The sequence below is a fragment of the Nannospalax galili genome, unplaced genomic scaffold (assembly GCF_000622305.1).
Source record: "Nannospalax galili isolate Female #2095 unplaced genomic scaffold, S.galili_v1.0 scaffold416, whole genome shotgun sequence".
In the NCBI taxonomy this organism is placed as follows: domain Eukaryota; kingdom Metazoa; phylum Chordata; class Mammalia; order Rodentia; family Spalacidae; genus Nannospalax; species Nannospalax galili.
Genome location: NW_008338125.1, coordinates 473,634 through 495,011, shown reverse-complemented (window position 1 = coordinate 495,011; position 21,378 = coordinate 473,634). Strand labels below are relative to the sequence as shown.

The window sequence follows — 21,378 nt, the reverse complement described above, 5'->3', positions numbered from 1 at the left end:
GGTGAGGACTGGTAGACAGGGCTTTATTATTTTATAACACAGAAGAAGAGGGGACCCATCGTCTTTTGGGCAGAACACAGAATCTTTCACAGGAAGTTTTCAGTATTTCAGAGCCCAGCACATGGAGAACAGGAGAGGAGAGAGGCATATGGGGCAGGTCTTCTGCACTTGGCTTCCTCCCGCACTGCTTGTCTGACCACTTCATGGTCTAGGTCAGCAGCAGCCCCCAGACTGCTGGTCACTGCCACAGCTGCTGCCACTGCTGCCACAGCATCCACTGCTGCCCCCACTGGTGCCACAGCATCCACTGCTGCCTCCACTGCCACAGCATCCACCGCTGCCCCCACTGGTGCCACAGCATCCACTGCTGCCTCCACTGCTACAGCATCCAGAGCTCTGATGTCGGTGAAAAAGAGATCTGTGGGGCCTGTGGTGGCTCAGGCAGCAGCCGCCACCCCCAGAGCTACAGCAGCCCCCAGAACCAAGGCTACAGCAGGAAGGGGCAGGAGGGCACTTAGGGGGACACTTTGGGGGGCACTTTGGGGTCTGGCACTTGGGAGGGCACTTGGGGGTGCACTTGGGAGGTGGCTGGCACTGCTGCTGGCTCTGCTGGCAGGACATTTTTAAGAGAAAGTCAGTAAACCTAAAGAGAAATATAGAAGCCATCAGTACAGGTGTCAGGCAGATATATCTGCCCTCCACTCTGGATTTCATTTGATCCTGATTCTAAAACAATCTAGTCTATGAACAAGTCCAATAACTGGAATTTGGAAACTAATATGAAATGAAATTGGGAGCAATAAAAGCTCTCCTACATTTCTTTTTCACCAGTGAATGCTGCTGACCATCGTTGACATAGGCCTTAACAGCAACTCATACAGGTTTTGTAAACTCTGGGCACAGCACTCCCCTGTATTCTCCCTGTAGTGAACTGATCATTTTCACATGTAGTGGGACTTGTTCTCTCTGAAACATTTCCTAGAAGGAAATTCTAGGGAAAGATATTGAAACCCAGACATGTCTCAACTCTCATAACACCTATGGATTTCCTTGCATCTCCTCCCTGCTCACAATGCAATTCTTCCTGTCCTAAGCTGAGGTAGTCACAGACTCAGGGTCCTGTTTCTCCAGGTATTTACCAAACCAAGAGAAGTTAGGAGATGTCACAAACCACTGTGCACAAAGACAAACCCGGGCCCAGGTGAAGAATAGACTGCAGAGTCCGTCACACTGGCTCTGCCTCCCCTGGGGTCTCCTCCTCTTTCCCTGCCCTTTTCTGTCCTCTCTCTCTGCAGTCCTGCCTACCCACCCCCTTCCCAGCCTTCCATGCTAAGCACTCACCTACTCAGCAGAGGACTCAGGAACTGTCACGAGGCAAGGTTGAGGACTGGAGAACCTGGAGCTGGAGCCCTTTTTATATTGGACCTGGTATGTCCTTAGAAGTGAGGCACAGTCTACGCATGCAGAGCAGTCCCTTTACAACCTGGAATGAGGTGACTCTTCTCATTCTCCCCACCCTGGGACTCCAGGATCTCCCTGTGTGACGGCCAAGAGGAATCCTGGGAGCTAGAGGCTCTTCCATCTGCTGCAGGCCATCCATCCTGCCTTCAGGCATTAACTCATCTGTTAATTCAGTAAATATGCGTTATCGCTCTTGGATCCATAGTTTTGAAAGACATTAATGACATAAAGATGACATGCACTGCCATGAGGAACTTGCAGTCTTAAAGCATGAATATGCAAGCAATGGTTTACAAGTTAGGGTGCCACATAATCTAGATCTTTGTTTGGTTCCTTATAGTTCCTCCCATGGGAAGTTTCACAGTCTTCCTAACCATTTGAAAACGCATGTATCTTAGTCATCTATGGATTCCACATGCTTTGTGTAGTGCTCAACATCTGTCCCTTAGCTAGCTGTTGGGAAAGGAAAACTCAGTTTTAAGAATGTGATGCCTGATAAGTTGGTTAACAAGACTCCAAGGGATGGACCCACACCTAAGAGTATTTGGGGAACACAGATTAGATTCGATAGACCTTAAAAAGAAAAAAAAAAAAAGACAAATAGTAATAGAGGACATGAAGTCGGGGGGTAGGTAGGTGGTGTGGAGATGAAGAAGGAGTATGAATATGACTAAAATACATACCATGAATTTCTTGAATCAATAAATTTTTTTTAAAGAAAGAGGGTTAAATGTAGGAAACCAGGATGCCAGGCCCTAAGGTGAGGTGAGCCTAAAACTCATAGGTCCAGGCTGCATTCTCTGCTAAAGGGAGGGGCACTGAAAACAGTGGCTCTGATAATCCCTGTCTTGCAGAATACTGTGAGACTGCCAGTAGGAAGCGGCCTGGTCATTAAAAGTGCAGGCTCCTGGCTCTGTGGGAAAGCATCTTGGTCAACAACCCTTAGCTCATCTCCTTGTCCTGAACAAATAACTCAGCTATCCCTGGCTAAGAGATTAGGCCAGGTTAAAGGTTTACTCCTGAGCTAAAATCTAAAACTTCACCATCTTTTAGCTCTAAGAAAGAAAACATTGTGGCCAATAAATTACCGGATGGGCATTGATAACCTTGAGTAAAAGTTTAAGAATCCTTCTGGCGCCAACTAACAGACTAAATGTCCTGTTTCTTTGTACCCTAAATCTTTGTATGTGACTTCCATATCCCACGTGACTGCTAGTTCCTTGGGATGTATAAAAACCACCTGAATTTTAAAATAAATTGTCCTGTTGGGAAGACACAGGTCCCGGAGTTTATGACTCTGTCGCCGATCAGACCCTCTGCCCTGAAGCCAGTAGGTCCCCCGCTAAGCAAAGCAAACCTGAGTCCCCACAGTTAAACATAAGGAAAGAGGTTAATGCTCATGAATCACTGAGGCAGAGACTCAGTGAATAGCCACGCAATCGCTGACATTTAGAACTCCTTGAGGCAAAACAGAGTTCTAGAAAGGTGGTAGTGTTTCCACCAGGACTGGATATTAATTTTTGAGAGATAAATTATCTGAATGCATAGCTCTACAGGATTAAGATTAGGTTGACAAAGTGTGGACCCAAAGAATCCATGGAGTGTAGAAGCTAAGGCCCAAGGGAGCTCTCAGCCCCTGGAGTCACAGAGCACATAGAGGGTGGCACTGTTGTCACAGGGAACAGAGAGTTGAAATGTCAAGGGGTTAGGATATTGATTTTTTAATTAGAAGTTATTATAGGGTTTTCACTTCAGGAATGAGACGAACACTAAAACTGCTTGAGAGATGACACGGCTGTCTTAATGGGCCTTCACACACTTTTCAGTAGATTCAACAAAGAAGAAAAAAAGGCAAGAAGAATTTTTGATTGACATCAGTTCAGCAGCGAACTAGCAATCATAGGGCTATATTACTTAGATAGGGATAATCACTACATTTGATGAGCTCATAATGCAATCAGGGTGCCTTTTAAGAGAGAACAACCCTATGATAGAAATTTGTCAAGGTTTTAGTAGGTAGATGTATAGGAAACCATCAGTGAATGAAGATTGGATTAGCTTTGTGGTAAGCAAATGGCTACTTTTAGATAAAATCACTAAAAAAAAAAAAAGAGGATGCATGCAGAGAGATGGAACTTTCAATGGCAAATACAACAAACATATTAGTCTGATTTTTTTCTAACTATAAAAAATACCTACTACTCTTAAGGAAAAGGTTTATTTAGACTCAGTTCTAGGGATTCAAATTCTAGGACCCGTATCTGGTGATAGTCTTTTTGCTGGAAGAGTTCCAAGGTAGTTCAAGGCATCACATGACAAGAATAGATCACTGGTGTATATGCATGAGATCCGTCCCCTGCTCTTCCTTCTCCTCCTCTTCCTCCTCCTCCTTCTCCTCCTCCTCCTCCTCCTCCTCCTTCTCCTCCTCCTCCTTCTCTTCCTCCTCTCCTCCTCTTCCTCTTTCTAGAATCACCAGGATACAATCAAGAGAACTCCATATCTGATGACTTTATCCATTCCTAATTACTTTCTAAAGATTACATCTCTAAACACCATAGTCCATTAAGTTTCTGCCTTCTTAATATCTTACAACAGGGGATTAAACTTCAATACAAAGCTTCAGGGATACTCAAGTTTTCCTACAGCAAAGCAGGCAAAACTTATATAAACTTAAAAGATATATATAAACTTAAGGGATATAAGAAAGATGGTTAAGATAGTTATTTGAAAAAATCAGGAGAAAACCATAGCATTGGAAAATTTTAGTAGGAAAATTTCAAAGCATGAAACAGCACTCACATTGTCAAATGCCATAGAGAAAGATCCATGGATGACATCAACATTATTGTAGTGGTGGGAACTAAAAGTACTTGATAAATTTTTAAAGGTGTGTGTCATGTAAAGCAGAGATCATTGTTTCAAGGAGTTGAAGAGATAGATGAATGAGAAATAGAAATGTAGAAAACACCGTTTTTGTATTATACACAGCAATTGACATAGCGACGGGAAATCACACATTACATTTGTGGTACTGAATCAAAGGACTGCAACAATTCAAATACTTCTGTTTTTGAGCAATATCATTCCTCAAGTTAAAAAAAATCTTGATTTATAAGAACACACAAATCTTAAGGAAAAGATTATTCAAAAGTCAATGGCAATTGTGACGATGCTGATTCTGATTATATCTCCAGGCAACAGAGGAATAGGAACTGACAACTGAGAAACAAGATTGAAAGAAAAGGAACTGATGGCTTTCTGTGAACACTGTGAGCTACAATAATGACCAGCCTGGCAAGATATGCCCATGGGTACAATAGAGGAAAGAATGCGATAGGGGTAACCAACTGCTTTCTGATTGGATTTAAGGCCCTACACCCACAGTACTGTAAATCTGGCTGAAGACCCGTGATCTACCTCATAGGCTCTAGGAGTAAGTAAACCTACTCATTTGTTAAAAGGACATATTATACCACCCTTCAAATGTGTATCTCTGTACCAATAAATCACTGCAGCTCTCAGGCCTAATCAAAAAACATCTCTGTGCAGTGGATAACAATTAATAAAGAGAATCACAACCAGACAAAGTGCAGAGAAGAAGTATCTGTGGAGTGCTCAGTCGTAAATGGGATGTCTATATCACACCCATCCCAGCAGACTTGGAGAGCATTGAAGAAGAGGGAGTGGAAAGATTGTAAGAGCCAGAAGTCAGGAGTAAACACTGCTGAACAGTGTCCCCTGTCCATGACAAGACCATTACACCCACAGGACCTGTATAAGATCAAGCCAGTCAACATTCTGGCGTGGACAAGGGAGGGGCACATGAGCCCTCACCCCTACCTAACTGAGGAGCTCTTGTGAGTTGGTGGCTGTTAGAGGAGGGAGAGTCAGTTTTCTCTAGGAGTTTAGTCTTTGGTAGGCTGTCCATGTTCCAGTGGATGATCCCATATCCATGTGCATATGGGCTGCATTAATTGGATTCAGTGAATTATAAAAAGAAAAGGACACGGTGTTGGGAAGAGGGCATGGGGGATTCTGGGAGGAGTTGAAGAGGCAATGGGAGCTGAATACACTGAGAATAAATTGTATGCATGCATGAAATTCTCAAAGAATATTGTTTTTAAAGAAGAGGATGAATGAAAGAACTGAAGATGTTTTGGAATATTAGTTTTTAAATACAATTTTAAGTCAAACGTGGTGGCACATACCTTTAATCCTAGCACTCAGGAGGCAGAGACAGGCAGACGTCTGTGAGATCGAGGCCAGGCCAGCCTAGTCTACAGAGTGAGTTCAAGGCCATCTGGGGCTATAGGGAAACCCTGTCTTAAATAAATAAATAAATAAATAAATAAATAAATAAATAAATAAATAAATAAATAAAATAGTTTTGGAATCAAAGTTAGCATCTCTGTTTCCCACAGGACAAGTTGTATAAACTTATATAAGTTATGCATATTTCCTGGGTTGAGGTTTTTACCATTGTCCCTAGAACTGTGGCTGTAATTCTTCTGCAGACATAGTGTGGCACCACCTATAAAGCTCTGAGCACAGGACCCCACATATGGCTGCACCTCACAACCACAGTGCTGCTGCTCGCTGCTTATTGTTATTACATCACGTGCTTTGGAATTTAAATAACTGCCATTCTGCCCATAAGACTCCTTTAACCCAGAGGAGAACTGAAATTACCTGATACAATTAGAAGTGTTAATTTTTCCCTTTAATCAACTGAATTTGCACTCAACTGAAGCCATTGGCTGATATTTTTGAAGATAGCAAAAGAATGAGGGCTAGGTGTGTCACATTCTAAAGCGTTTACTAACACTTGGCATGCAAAGCGTCACACTAGATGCATGCAGTCTTTGCAGATGACTGGAAACCACCCTTATCTTCAAACATGTGTTTACAAAGTTTTTTGTCTGGAAGTCCAAGCAAACAAATACTGCCCTGACTTTAGCATTAGACAGAAAGTGATAATTACAGAGAAGGTTCTTCTCTGTGAAACCAAGTTGTGACTAACTGTAGATATAGACTACATGATGAAAATGAGCAGAGATGGATGCAGAGATATAAAGATCTACATTGCTACCTACAGTGTGTATGAATGGGACAAATAAAGGGAATTAGGGGGACAATTTCCATATAGTTAAAACATGAATTACATAAAAACAGTGAAGACATTGTGATGTAAAGTGATATGATCTTAACATATAACAAATGAACTACCTATTTGCCTTTAATCGAATTAATGATTCTAAGGATGATGTGAATTCAAAGAAGAAAATTATTCTAATGCGTTTGAAAAATTAAGACCTGTATAAAAATTAATTTTACAATATGGACAAAACCTGAACTAATGATTTATTTGATGTAAACAAGTTCACTGAGCCATATGCTCTTGTGACCTGAGCATGTGACCTTAATCCCTCAGGACCCTGCCTTGCCCTCCACCCAAGACAGTGAATGAATGTGTGTGTGTGCTTGCTTAACATATCAAAGTGCTGGAAGCAAGCAGTGTATTGTCATTGAGAGCAGTGAGAATAATTGAGAAGTCTGCTTGATATTGTGTGTGAGATATTTTAGGCATGGGGATCAAGGGACAAGATTCTCTGATAGATAAGGGTGGATCCTGGCTTCTACTTCCCCAATTACGGCTGAAAAGACTGCCCCAAAAAAGTATGAATGAAGCCTGGCTCAAGAGCACAGTTCTAAGAGATATCAGAAGGAATGGGTAGTTTCTCAGGGTCTGCTCTTGGACTTAAAACTAAAAGGTAAGAGTCAGTCTGTTTATTTATTCAGGTCTAATTATAATGTAGCTTAGAAGCACTGTAGATCCGTTTTTCCTTTATTATTCATTTATTTATTTACCAAATAAATAACGTCTCAAAAGATTTAATGGAAATTACAGTGGGGTTGGCATTTGTGATGACTGTATGGTCTTAATCCCAAAGACTTAACCATGAGTAAGGATATGTCAAATAAAATTATATTAACATTAATATTTCTATTATTTCTTATACTAATAAAGATTTATTAAACTCACAATTCAAATTGAAATTCTTTTTTAAAATTTATTTATTTTTATTTTATGTGTATTTGAGGGTTTTACTTGCATGTATGTAAGAGCACCCATGTCATACAATGCCTGTGGAAACGGGAAGACCTTAAATAAACTGGAGTTAAGTGAAGGGACTGTGAAATAATATCCCTATGACTTTTAAAAATATGTGTGGTAAATTAAGTTGAACCTGGAGCATGTATGTCTGGAGAGCCTTGTCTCTTGAGAAAGTTTATGCAAGAATGGTTGTTGCTAAGGAGATATCTCCAGAATTCCAATGCTCCCCTAGTTTCTCAGGAGACTTTGATCCCCCAAGAAGGCATCCTATGGTGATAGTGTTATCTTGCTCATTATATTTTGCTGAACTGTTATATTCTAGTCACTTTATTATTGTTCACTGCCCTGTGAACATTCAGCTGTAGCTCGAATGAGTATGAAAAGCCACTCTATTGTTGTTCAGGTCTGTAGACATGTGACTATAGTGATCATACCAGGAGAATAAAAGCAGGTCCCCTGGTTATTCATTCAGTTGCATGATAATCCCTTCAGGTCCTGTGGCTGCCCCTCTGGTGGCCACAGTTAAGGATAGTTGTTAGCTGCCATGTGGATGCTACAAAATGAATCTGGCTCCTCTGCAAGAGAAACCAGAGCTCTTAACTGCCGAATCATCTCTCCAGCCTCTGCAATGGTTCTTTTTAAAGGATAATTTAAAATATGAGGATGTATCTCAGTTGGCCAAATATTTGCCTAGCATGCATAAAGCCCTGTGTTCAGTCTTCAGCACTGCATAAAACTGTGTTTTATGCACCTGTAATAACATGGACAAATATTCCCTTATTGTGTCATGGGATGGCTGCATCAAACACTCAGTGTCCCATAAATAGTCTCAGTATGTAAAATTGTTTAATAATTAGGATGTTGAAGGCCTTGAAATATGTAGATTGTTTTCCCTTAGTCCATGGGTTAATGCTTCATCTGTTCAAATGCACATGGCACTACTAAAAAGTGAAATGTATACATACATATCATACAGGATGGGATTCTCTAAACAAATTAGTAAAAATGAGACTTTATGAAGTCAAACTGATTTCCTACATCAACGGATTTCAACTGTTTGTTGTGGAACTACAAACATGACAATTATTTCCAATGATGAACTGTTGGATTTATTTGAACATGAAAACTTTTTTCTATCTCATGATAAGCTCTGACATTCAGACAAACTATTCCTCTAAAACCAACCAGGAATGGGGAGCTAGTTTGCTCAGCAAAGTTCTTGATGTGCACAAACAGGGACCTAAGTTTGTCTCCCAAGCACTCATGCAAAATGCCAGGTATGCTGGTACATGTCTGTAATCCTACACTGGGGGAGTGAAGACAGAAAGATCCCTGAGGCTTACTCGCCAGCCACTCTAGCTACATCAGCAGCTCCACATTCAGTGATTGCTTCTGTCTCAAAAGATTGAGGTGAAGAAGTTGAGGAGGACATAACCTCTAGCCTCCATACGTATGACACAAACGTGTACACACAGCATACCAAAAATATGCAAATAAACAACCAAAATATGTACACACACCTATGTACATGTATACATATTCATATTCCTTGTTCTCCTTTATATATGAGTGTGAGCACGCATTCACACGCATCACAGACACTATTTAGGAATAGAAATTACCAAACAAAACTTACAGAGAAAATAAGGACCATAGAGACTACAGTGTGAACTAGTTTTGCCTTCAGTGTAAAGCTAACATAATCAGTGTTTCCTTTCGGTGACTTGCTTGATAAGGAGGAAAGAGTTGGAACCCACTGCCCAGACAGAGTGAGAAGTCTGACAAGAGTTAACTCGGTCACTCCCAGGATTCAGAAGGAAACAACCGCAGACTTTAGACTGTGCACCAGGCACCATCCACTTGTGAACTTTGCTAATGAGGATCTTGGAAGCAGTGACATTGGGTCTATAGCAGAAATAAACACAAATCATCTCTGGCGGGGGTACTTGCACCCTAGGCTTTCAGTGATTCCCAAAAGTACATTATCACATAAGAGGATCCATCTTTTACTGAGGTTCTGTTCATCTCTGACTTAAATTTCATGATAAGCTTTTCCTACATTGCTCTGGCCCCAGCCTCTCCTTCAGCCTAATAGCCTTCTCTTTATGTCCCTATAATATCTTACCTACTACATTAAGTATTTTATTTCTGCTGTTTGACATGCTAAGTTAATCAGAACACTGGACTCATCAAAGGCAGAAACCAAACATTCTTATCTTTTAAAAAAATATTTTTATCTATTTTTTTTATGTGTACGAGTATATTACCTGCATGTATGTAAAGTGTATCTGTGTTGTGCAATGCCTGCAGAGGTCAGAAGAGGGCATCGAAGCCCCTAGAGTTATGGACAGTTGTTAGCTGTAATGTGGGTACTGGGACTTGAACCCAGTTCCTCTGAGAGAGCAGCCAATGCTCTTAACTGCTGAGCCATCTGCCAAGCTCCACATTCTTTATTTTGATGTGTGTTTTATTCACTGACTGAGCAAACATTTTCCAAGGGGGTGAGAGCTGAGTAGGAGAGTTCCAGGTACAAAGAACATAGGTATCTCTGGAGATGTCAGAACAAAATCCACTTACACTGGAATTTCTAGAGGAGTCTTGGTATAGGCTGTAAGCCCCTAATCATTGGGATGATGAAAATCATGCTTTGAGGGATCAGTCTGGGAAAGAATGGGCTTAGTCTGAAAAACCCTTGAAATATGAAGAATACGAGAATCGGGGGGACAAAGAACAGAAGGGTAAGGAAGACAGCAACAGGAACCAAGGGGAGACCTGTGTTTACTATTTCTGCACTGGGTCCTGCTCCACCATGTCCTAGTCATCTGACCTGGTTCAACTCATCGATCACCTTCAATGAGGATAAAAATTGTATCTACTCCCTGGGTAATACGTGAGATCCAGTCATTCTTCCAGTGAGTATGTGTTGATCATTTGGGCATTATTGTGCCAAACACTGTTATTGGCATGGGGTATACAAATGTTAAATAAGACACAGGATCCAACAGGAAAAGCAAAGCAATAAACGAATATGCAATGCAGCATCAGGTAGTAAAAGAGTTCAGGAAGAGAATAAAGTGGGAAGGGGCAGGGAGAGGGGATAGAGTACTCAGATCAGGGTGGTCGCAGGTGGGATGTATGAATGGAGTGTTTGCAACTGTGACAGATCTGTAAAATATAGTACTCAACATCATCCTGTCTGAGGCAGCCACAGAAGCTGAGTCTTCTTTGGTATCTTCAGGATAATCAGAATCAGATTCGTACCGAATGGACGTAGACCAAGACTACATTATTGAGGAAGACTGCATCGTGGCACTCTAGTTACTTCAAACAAATACGATCTAGTTCCCATCTCAGAATGCTCAGGCTAGTAGGCGAAGATGAGCAGGTCTCCTGGCAGATCCAAGTGGCCAAACACGAGCCTGGCCACGGGTATCCCCAAGAATATTACTCATGACCTACCTTCTCAGCCCATGGTGCTGCACATGCTATTCCACCCCCTCTTTTCCCCATGTGGCCCAGCCTAGCTCAACACCTATCTGTCTCACCCAGCAGATGTACAAATCAAGCTATCAGCTGTCATCAGCTGGGTGGAGACACTTATAGGAATGACATCTGATGGTGATACAGTCTTACCAATTTCTATCTGAGGACCTACTCCAGATCCCCCTCTTACCAAGCACTCACTCAAAGAGAGGCACTGTTCTCCACTCCCTCTGGTCCTTTAAGGGATACACGTGGCTACTCATCATACCTCTATCCTGTTTGAAATATCATAGGAAGATGGTCTTTGTAATCTTTGAAGGAGATTCAGAGAATTAAAATGCAAACTACTCAAGCTGGAAAGGCCCTGAGTGACTGTGTCCTCCAAAATTATTTTACAGAGGAAGGAACAGGTCTAAGGAAATGTAGTGGTTTAATCAATGTTGTAAAGGAATTTGTGGAAGAGTTGAGTTAAGAACAGGCAAAAGAAGCCGGGAAGCAATCATTTGCTGTCTTAAATGAGGCATATTTTATCCTCAACGAAACCTTTCCAGAACATTTTACTATATAACTAAGGATTTCAAACCACAGCCTTTAACGCTTCCATGCCTTTCATGTGCCTATTCTTCTTTAGTCCCTGAGTTGCCATTCAGAGTTATTGGCAGAGCCTTCCAAACCAGGGAGGGACTCTGTGGAACTTATTGTGTACCTAAGATATTTTCTAGGCACTGTTTTAGGCAAATTTATTATACAGCTTCCCTGAATGCAGGGATCATGGAGCTTGCCTAGAGTCGGAGGTTCTCACTTAGGCATAGCTCTTACTGCAAGGCTAGCTGTTGCTCCCCTTACACTGATAGGTAGTTCAGGTGAGCTCTCTCATTGCTCAGGTTAAAAGACTATCACACATAATATAACCAACACAATGCTTCACACAGAGAAAACCCTAAGCTTTTTGTTGATGACAATTCTCTTTACTTTTCCTCCTTGATATTAGAATAAACAGATTTGAGACGTTATTCTTATGGATACTTAAAATTATTGGTCATACATTTGTATATATATTATATATATAAACAAGATTAAAAATATAAGTAATTATATTTCCATTGATTTTGGAAAATTGCCTGTTTTTTGTGTACTAGCCTTATTTATCAGGAATTTTTACAGAACTATTATCCTGGAAGAGAAAACACAAAAGCTATCTTGCCCAGGGCGTGGGAATAAAGGGTCTTCTCAGCAAACTTTTCTACTCTAGAAAATGTATGATGGAAGTGACTGGTAGCCACTCCAGGTAACCACATTCCAACCTGTCCCAGGAAGCGTCTCACTTCCCATGGTTTCATGGATTGTGAATTTCTCTAAATCACTCATAGTTAAGTTCCCAATACACATTGTAGTTGGGCTAAGAGTCAGGAAATTGGGCTTATTTTCGTAAATGGCATATCAAGATTTTTAAGTTAGCATTATGCTCTATGAAGTTCCTTATACTGGAAGAAAAACTTCACCTATATTGGTCCTTGAAGTCACCTTGCTCATAAGATAGCCCAAGCTGCCATTTTACAATTGTGCTGACCAGACACAAAGATGGGAGTTACATATGGTAGGCCAGGAGAGAACTAGATAAACTAATGTTGTTTAATTGTTTTATTTTATTCTTTATATGCCCTAAAATATGAACAGAAGTAGAAAGAAATAATATTTAAAAATCACACGGTACCCACCTGCATGCTTGGAACCTGAGAGTGGCTGCTTAGACCCCTGTGCTGATTCAATGCTGTTCTTGGGAGTGCTACCAACCCTCCTGCCTCACTGCCCATCTGTCCCCCTCCCATCAATCAAACCCTTGTACTTGTTGAGCTCCCTTCCACAGAGCCCTGTAACTAACTCCCATCCAGTACCAAGCTTCACTTTCTCAGGAATGTCTTTTTCAAAATCCCTAATCAGAAAAAATTACAGCGTGCTTGGAACCCCTCATTCAAAGTTATCATTGCAGATGAATCTTTCCATTAGTTTATTAGACCATTAGGTTATGTGTTCTCTCTATTCATGCACATACTGTTACATACTCTCTCACACATACTTATCTCTTAGACACACACACACACACACACACACACACTTGCTCTCCATCTTTCTTTCTCCTATAAATCCCAAAACCATACAAGCGGTACCTGGGACAAATACATTTCAATGTCTGTTTAATAGAGGAATTATTGAGAATCTGACATGTGAATTGCTTATAATCTTTTCAGAATGTTCAGGTTCATGAGCCCTGGCCTCAGACTGTTCAGTCTCCTGAAGTCTCTGTAAGACAGGGGGTACTTAGTGTCCAGTTTGGGGTCTATTGGGAGGAACTCTTGGGAACTCATTTCATGTGCCTTGGGAGGCCAGACACTGCATTGTCTTTTCTCCATGTCCTTCTAACACATACCTGGAGTTTATGAAGATTCAGGTTGTGAAAATTATTTCTGTTCTATGCCATCTTGTGTCTCCAAACTCAGTTCCCTACTTCATGGGGGTCAGGGACTTTGCCTTGAAAATTACAACTTTCTTAGATATAGGTGGTAGTTACACAGGAGTGTTCATTGAATAACATATGTAGCATCTGTGTTTTTCTGGAAGAATATTTCAGTATAAAGTTTGAACACATTCTAGAGGCCTTAAGAGAAACTTGAAAATAAATAGAGAGAGAGAGAAGGAGAGAGAGAAAGAGAGAGAGATAGAGAGAGCTCAAAGATGGCAACAACAAGAGTCTTGTTATATAAACTGACTAGACACACTATGGGATATTAGAAGACAAGAGCCGGATAGAACACAATTATATGTACTATCCAAATTAGCATTTAATATTTACTTACTACACTAAGACAGGGAATACAAGATACTTTCAGGAAAATGGATTGATCTGGAAAATATAATATTAAGTAAGAGACTCATACTCAGAAAGATAAAAACCAGATATCTTCTTTCATAAATGGATCCCAGCCTGTAATTTACATACACTTATGTATGAATATACATATATATGCGAATGTAAATGTGGGTAACACTTAAAAACCAAAAAGGAGAAAGCTTTGAGGAGATGGCTCAGCAGTTAAGAGCACTGGCTGTTCTTGAGGAGTATCTGGGTTCTGTTTCCAGTACCCACATGGCAGTTCACAACATCAGTAACTCCAGTCCAAGGGATTATCATTGTGGGATTTTATTTGTTTAATTTTTAAATTTTTATTAAGTTTTTTGAGAATTTAATATAGTATTTTTTATCATATTCACACTGTACTCCCCCAACTCTTACTAGGTCCACCCTCTCTTCCCTACACCCAAGTTTGTGCCCTCTACTTTTTTTGCCAGGTCATATAGAAGTAAATACCATTATCTGGCATAAGAAATGGAAAATATTAAAAAGTAGACCATCAAATGAGATTTATTACCACCTATTTTCTCCCTGTGTTTCCTCCACTCATACTAAAGACAATTATTTTTGCCTTTAAAGTTTTATAATTCTTTCTCTCCCTCCTAAACAGAATTAGAGAGCGAGGAAGAAGGAAGGGAGAGAGATAGGGCCAGAGGGAGGGAGGGAGGGAGGAAGGGAGGGAGAGAAGGAGGGAAAGGAGGAAAAAGAGAGGTTGAGATTTGAAAACAGCCAAAGAAAAGTCCTGGGTCACCTCATCTGGATAAGAGAATAACAAGATTGGGTACAGTATAAAGAAACTTAGCAAAGGATTCAAAAGACTCAGCTTACCTACATAGCCCCCTTGGTGGGAAAGGACAAGGAGGGTTAGGGAGAAAGACACAAGACAGTAGAGGAGCCATGGTACCCCGACGGAGCATATGGAGGCTACTGAGCAACTGTGGGCTGTAACGATGAAAAGGGCCCTAGATGGAACTAAAATGGAAAATGAGAGCTTCTGAAGTTTGTTCTGAAGTGGATTTCCTGCAGTACTTTGTGAGGTATCTGTGCTGGACTTGGCTTTGGGGTGCTATTTTCTGCAGAGATTGAAGCGCTTTATTTAGCTCTGCAATGCTTATGAATAAGCAATGTCTAGAGAAAGGCAGAGATGGAGTGAATCCAGACTGAATAAGGTCATCCCTGAAAAGAAGTTTAGAATTGAAAGTTGAGCTATGATGTTTAATTTTGTCCTATAGCTTCTGTAATAGTAACATTTTAAATTTTGTTTTTATTGAATTTTTGTGTATTTTATGTAGAATATCTTGATCAATCTTAATCACCTTTAAACTGACCCCCTGTCCCTTTTGACACCTTCCCATAGCCCCCCACTTGAATTGATACATTCTGTCATTTATGTTAAGGCCTATTGTGTTAAGTTAGTGCCCCCAGATGGTCCTCAGTACAAGTCATCCACTGAGGTCTAGTCAGCTTATCTAGAGTCCCTCATTTTAGGAAGATCAGCTCTTCCTCACCTAGCAGTAATCAGTTGCCAGTATTCCATCAGTTAAGATTGTGGTCTGCTATCCATTTCCCCAGTTCTATGCTGGGGTTTTGTCTGCTTGAGTTTGCATGGGATTTGTGTACACTGACACCGTTGCTACAGACTCATATGAGCAGGGTCGCAGAAGCTTGCAGGACTCAGTTTCCATAGGATCGTGCACCTCTTCCCTGGTTCTTACAATCTTTCTGCTCCCTCTTCCATAATGCTCCCTGAGCCCTGGGTGGGTGAAGCTTAATATAGGAGTCCTGTCCAAGGACCAGCATTCTGCAGAGTCTTAATCTCCATGCTGTGGCCAGTTCTGACCTTTTGTGTTCCTGGTCCTCTATTGCATGAGGGAGCTTCATTAATGAGAACTGAGAGATTCATTAGTGACCTCTTTACCCCTGTTCTATGTTCCGTGAGCCTTAGGTGTAGAGGTTGCATTGTAGACGTGTCACTTAGGCCTGGGAAATTCATAAACAATGTCTGTGTGTGACTAGTTGTGGTACTTGGTAATAGTCTCCATCTAGTGCAAAAGAAGCTTCTTTGATGAGTGGTGACTGGGATATTATTTGTCTGTAAATATAAGGGTACATATTTTGCACCTAGTAAGAAATTAGTCTAGGGCTGTGACATTCTTGGGGTTTTCTCTAAGATCTATGACCTCTCTAGCCATGTATTTGGTTATGTTCACAATAACATACTTGAGAATAGTAACATTTTTGTATGGCCCGTCCTACTTCTGTAATTTTTAAACACTTCTTAGCATAGAAAAGCATCACATGCTCATAGTACCCACAGAGTAAGCAGCACTCTGTCTTCCTGCTTTGTAGGCATCACTTGATGGTACAAGAAGAACACAAGACCTGCCTTGAACAAGACTATTTCTGGCTCCCAGGGGAACGGCAAATGGTCCAGATGCAAGTTTAATGGGATCGGATGGAGGGAAGGCACATGATTTAAGGAGTTTGAGGCCTTTAATCATTCAAAGACAACAAGGCACACAAGATACCTAGATAAGTTCCTGCTAATGTCCCAGGGCAGAGCAGAGATTGCTTTAGAAGCACTGCTCCCTGCTCACTCCCAGCCACTCATTTATGCATTCACCAAATACATTGTCTCCTTTGTACCAGGCCTGAAGGTTCTTTTGTATGGCAGGTATCCCTCAGTGTAGTTTGAATGTGCATGTTTACATGTGTGCAGGTGAACAAGTTTGCCTGTGCATGCTTTTGGAGGCCAGAGGTCAACCTTGGATGCTGTTTCTTAAGGTGTCATTCACCTTGATGTTTGTTTCTTGATTTTTTTTTTTTTTTTGGTTCGTTGGTTGACTTTTGAGACAGGGTCTTTCACTGGTCTGAGACTCAGTAGGCTAACCTGGCTACACTCCCCACTATTGGGATTACCAGTACTCACCATGCACACCATTAGGCCCAGGATTTTTGTATGGAATTCTTGGAATCAAACTCAGTTCCTCATGACTGCACAGCAAGCATTTTAACAACTGAGCTCTCTCCAGTTCCCTTTTGTGTATTTTTCATGCATATAATTCTAGAATTTTTAGCTATAAAAGGTCATTCAGAATCACCCATTGTTAGCCAAGTGCTGACCGCGAGATGCTGGGCTTGGAGCTTAGATGCTTGTCGCACAAGGTTTTCCTTCCTCTTGGAGATCTTCTCCATCAGAGCTGACCTAAGCAGTATTGTTCCACTTCAGGACAGTGCTTGCCTCTGCTTCAAGCCTGTACCCAATGGCTTCAAGAAGGAAAGCCTATTAAATAATAAAATGTAACCCACAAAGTCCTCCATGAATTCACAACACTTTCACAGCATCAGCACCATCCTATGATGCTCCTGAGATTGGATTTCAAAATCTCTTCAGCATCCAGGAAGAGAAACTCAAAGATTGCATGCAACAATGTTTCCATGAAGGTCTTATGATAAAACCCCTTTCAGATTAATCAGAGGAAAGGAAAGAGGCATCCCTCAAACCCAAAGTCTACAGACTTACATCCTGCTAACTCACTTGAAGTTTATTCACAGCATTCTAGAAGATGTGGGAATCCCAGGCTGGGAGTTCACCAGCATGATCTACTTTCTATGTCCATTTAGGTCTTCAACTAGTAGTTGAAAATCCAGAACAAGAAGAGAAACAGAGGGTTTCTAATGGGAAAACACAAACACAGATCACAGAAGTCAACAGGAGTCACCATGCATTCAGAGTTTTATTCTTGCCAAAGTTTGGGAGTTGCGCTAACTCTGGCAGGGTGACTTGATAGAGAAGCAAAGGATGGAGATGAAGTGTAAGGGTCTATGTTGCTGGGAAGAACAGGCAAGGGACCAGAGGCTGGGGGACGTTTCAGAAGTAATATCATGCAATGAATTCTGGAGCAGGTCTGTCCTTTTGTGTTTAACAGCAACAATCATCTTCATGATCACAGCATGCAGGACCTCGGGACCTCATGGGAATAATTCCCAAACAGCAGCATCCAGAACTGCAACACCCAGAGCCAGAGCACCCAGAGCTGCAGCACCCAGAATCCTCACAGCAGCCAGAAGATCCTGAGTTGCATCCTTGGGGTCGCTGGACCCAGCGTCTCAGGGGACTCACCCCGAAGGTCCGGGGAGCCAGACAGCAGTAGCTGGTAGAACAGGGAGCAGAGCACGGGTCAGGGGCACAGCCCTGGGAACCAGAGCCACTTGAAGAACCTTGAGTGTAGTAGGTCTGGGAAGGAGATTGGTACTGGACATAATATGTCTGCGTCTGGCAGGGAGCTGGACACTTGACATAGGTCGTCTGGCAGGGAGCTGGGCACTTCACGTATGTCTGACATGGCGGTGGGCACTTAACATATGTCTGACATGGAGCTGGGCACTTCACATAGGTCGTCTGACATGGAGCTGGGCACTTCACATAGGTGGTTTGGCAGGGAGCTGGGCACTTCACATAGGTTTTGGTCTGGTATGGAACTTGGTATTTGACATATGTTTGAGCTGGGACTGGAGCTGGGCATTTCACAAAGGTTTGAGTCTGGCAGGGAGCAGGCCCTGGAGCATAAACACTTTGGGTCTGGTATTTCACAGAGGCACCACTGGTACCTTGCCCAGCCCCCAATCCAGCCCCCAGTCCAGCCCCCAGTCCAGTCCCTACTCCTGAACCTTTCACACAAGATGGAAGGAACTGTGGCTGCTTCTGCTGGTCACACATCTTGCTGATGTTTTGAAAAGTCTGAAAAGAAAGATTTAATTGAAACTGTGAGTCCTGGAAGGTTCCCAGGAACCCTGCAGCATCACCCTCATTGGATAGAGTGACCTGAAAGACATATTTTTAGAAGGTCCTAGCATCCAGAGGCTATCCATCCGGCAGTGAGGTAGATGCAGAACCAAGGATTCTAGGTTCACTGCTTGTGCCTTTAACTGACTGTGTGATTTCAAACAAATCACCACTAACCTCTGAGTCCCTATTTTCCACAACAGGAAGTGGAGAGTTGAAACAGTGATTCTACATCTCTACCCAGCTCCCTATGCGTCCTCTCTTCTCACTCAGCACCTGCATTGTGAACCAACCTTGCATTATTGCACAGTAGTTCACCCAGGCCACTAGCTCTCTAGACCATGGCTTTCCTTCTCACTCTGTACAATTCAGGGAATTCTCAGGAAGGCACATTTGTCAAAAGACTAAGTCTATTGCCAATAACTCATTAAAATGAGTCTCAAAGATGAACAGGACTGCAAAAATCAGACTCAAGGCTCGATGTTTCCAACATTTTTTCTGTAGATCAACTGGGTATCATTTCACTGTATTAGTCAATAGAACCAAGAAAGGATTACACAAATGCCCTCACAGAAGTGGGTAAGAAATCCAGTTCTCTATCATCCAACCCCACGTAGAACCACTGGCTCAGCTCTCATCTTTCTTCCCTCTGGCCCCAGAATCCATGCTTCCCTCCAGCAATGTCATCCTCCTCCTTCACAGATGTCATCAGTGTCTAGTCCTGGCTCACCCTTCATCCCACAGCATTCCACCCCAACATCACCTAGACTCTATTTCTTGCCAAGTTCCTATCTCAGGTAAAGAGACTTACCTTCTTTTCTAGCAGGAACAAGACTGGAAGAAGTCAAGGATCTGAGGATCTGGCTTATGGACACCTTTTATAGCATAGCAGTGAGGCAATTTAATGCCATTTAAATGAAGCACAAGATACCACGAGGGCAAGGCTGGCATTGCATTGGTGAGATTCCTCCCCAGTATGTCTGGCTGTTCAGTCAGAGGCAGGGCATGTCTCTACTTGACACTGAATTTTCCTAAATATGAGATAAATGGCCACCTGCGTCATGAAACAACTCATCTTTTCCTAGAAGCTTTGAGACATTCCTATGCAATCTAAACCTGATAAAGCTCATTCTAGGGTACTTAGGTATTCTAGAACTTGTCCAAGATATGATTAGACTCTCAATTTTTCCCATACTATGCCAAAAAATATTGTATCTTTCCATCCTAATCTGAGAATTTTGGTGGTAGTTTATGCTGATGTGAGTTGTCAGATACAGAATTTGACTTGTTGGTCTCTGGCTCCGTATGGCAGGAAGGTCTCCAAGAAATGTTTTGTTTCATAAACCATCAGATTCATTTAGAAAACTACATTCATTTGGGAAACTGGATGAGTGTTCATTGATTCCAAACCCCAGGATTTAGATCTGCACAGTCTCCCCTCAGCTTCTCATGGCTATGGCCTCCCCTCTAGTCACCTTCCTAGACTTAACTTCTAGGATTACAGTCCAGGAACTTGGGATTGGAGGAGTTTCAGCCACAAAGACAGTGAGTGATAACACTGATAGAGTCTAGCATTTAGTTGAATGTGCCAGTTTATGAGACAGATATAGATGGATGCAACTGGGACCTTGAAGGATAAGGGGAGTTACTCAGTATCCAAAATAAGTAAGTGGCTAAACCAGAATTCAAAAGCAGGCAGTGTGCTTTCACAGAGACGATCTTTATCACTAACATAAGCTGTCTTTCATACTTGAATGGAGCATTGGCTTTGAATTCCACAACCTTTTCTTTCCTCGATGCAGGAGATGTAGACAGAGAGGCAGGAGTATCTCTTGCTGTGTATTGAATACTGTCTTGGTTTGTACCCATGCTTTTTCTTCTGAATAACTCTATGAGGTAGGCTATAAGGAAAACAAGACCCAGGGCTCTACATATCCCACCACAGTCACTATTATCAGTGGGTAACAGAGTATTATCAGAACTCAGACTCATCTAGCTCCAAGGCCCATGTTTACTGGGCCATGAGATGAGTGGGTGGGTGTCCATTACAAGAGGCTATTAAGCCTGAACCTGGCCCTGTTTTCAAATGTCACTTCCTCAGATCATCCAGCCCAGGCCTCACACAATCCCTGTGGCCCCTCAGACGAAAGGTAGTCCTAAATTGGTCCACAATAGATACTCAGTTCCCTGGGGCCCATAAAGTCTTAAGTTCCCACATACCCTAAAGCAAATGCAAAATACTACTAGTTCACAGACCCTGCCACAACCCACACCAGGTCTTACAAGGTCTACCTCTGAAGAACTGGGAGGAAGTAAAAGGGGAAGCTCTGCTCCAGGTCTGAAAAGTGTCTTGATTCTTCCTTTCATCCCTGTGTAATGTCTTACCACACCGCAGAGCCTCCTCTATGAAGGGGCTGCCACACTGCACAGCCTCCTCTATGAAGGGGCTGCCACACTGCACAGCCTCCTCTATGAAGGGGCTGCCACACTGCACAGCCTCCTCTATGAAGGGGCTGCCACACTGCACAGCCTCCTCTATGAAGGGGCTGCCACACTGCACAGCCTCCTCTATGAAGGGGCTGCCACACTGCACAGCCTCCTCTATGAAGGGGCTGCCACACT

The 21,378-nt window shown here is 42.1% G+C and overlaps 2 protein-coding genes across 2 annotated transcripts; both read right to left on the bottom strand.

Annotated features, from left to right (window-relative positions):
- Nucleotides 1–213: 213 nt before the first annotated feature.
- LOC103734084 (late cornified envelope protein 1A-like) lies at nt 214–621 on the bottom strand. Its single transcript, XM_008832970.1, has one exon. The coding sequence runs from the start codon at nt 619–621 to the stop codon at nt 214–216; it is 408 nt and encodes a 135-aa protein (XP_008831192.1).
- A 17,271-nt stretch (nt 622–17,892) lies between these two features.
- CUNH1orf68 (chromosome unknown C1orf68 homolog) lies at nt 17,893–18,690 on the bottom strand. The gene has a single exon (XM_008832959.1). The coding sequence runs from the start codon at nt 18,688–18,690 to the stop codon at nt 17,893–17,895; it is 798 nt and encodes a 265-aa protein (XP_008831181.1).
- Between the last annotated feature and the right edge of the window lie 2,688 nt (nt 18,691–21,378).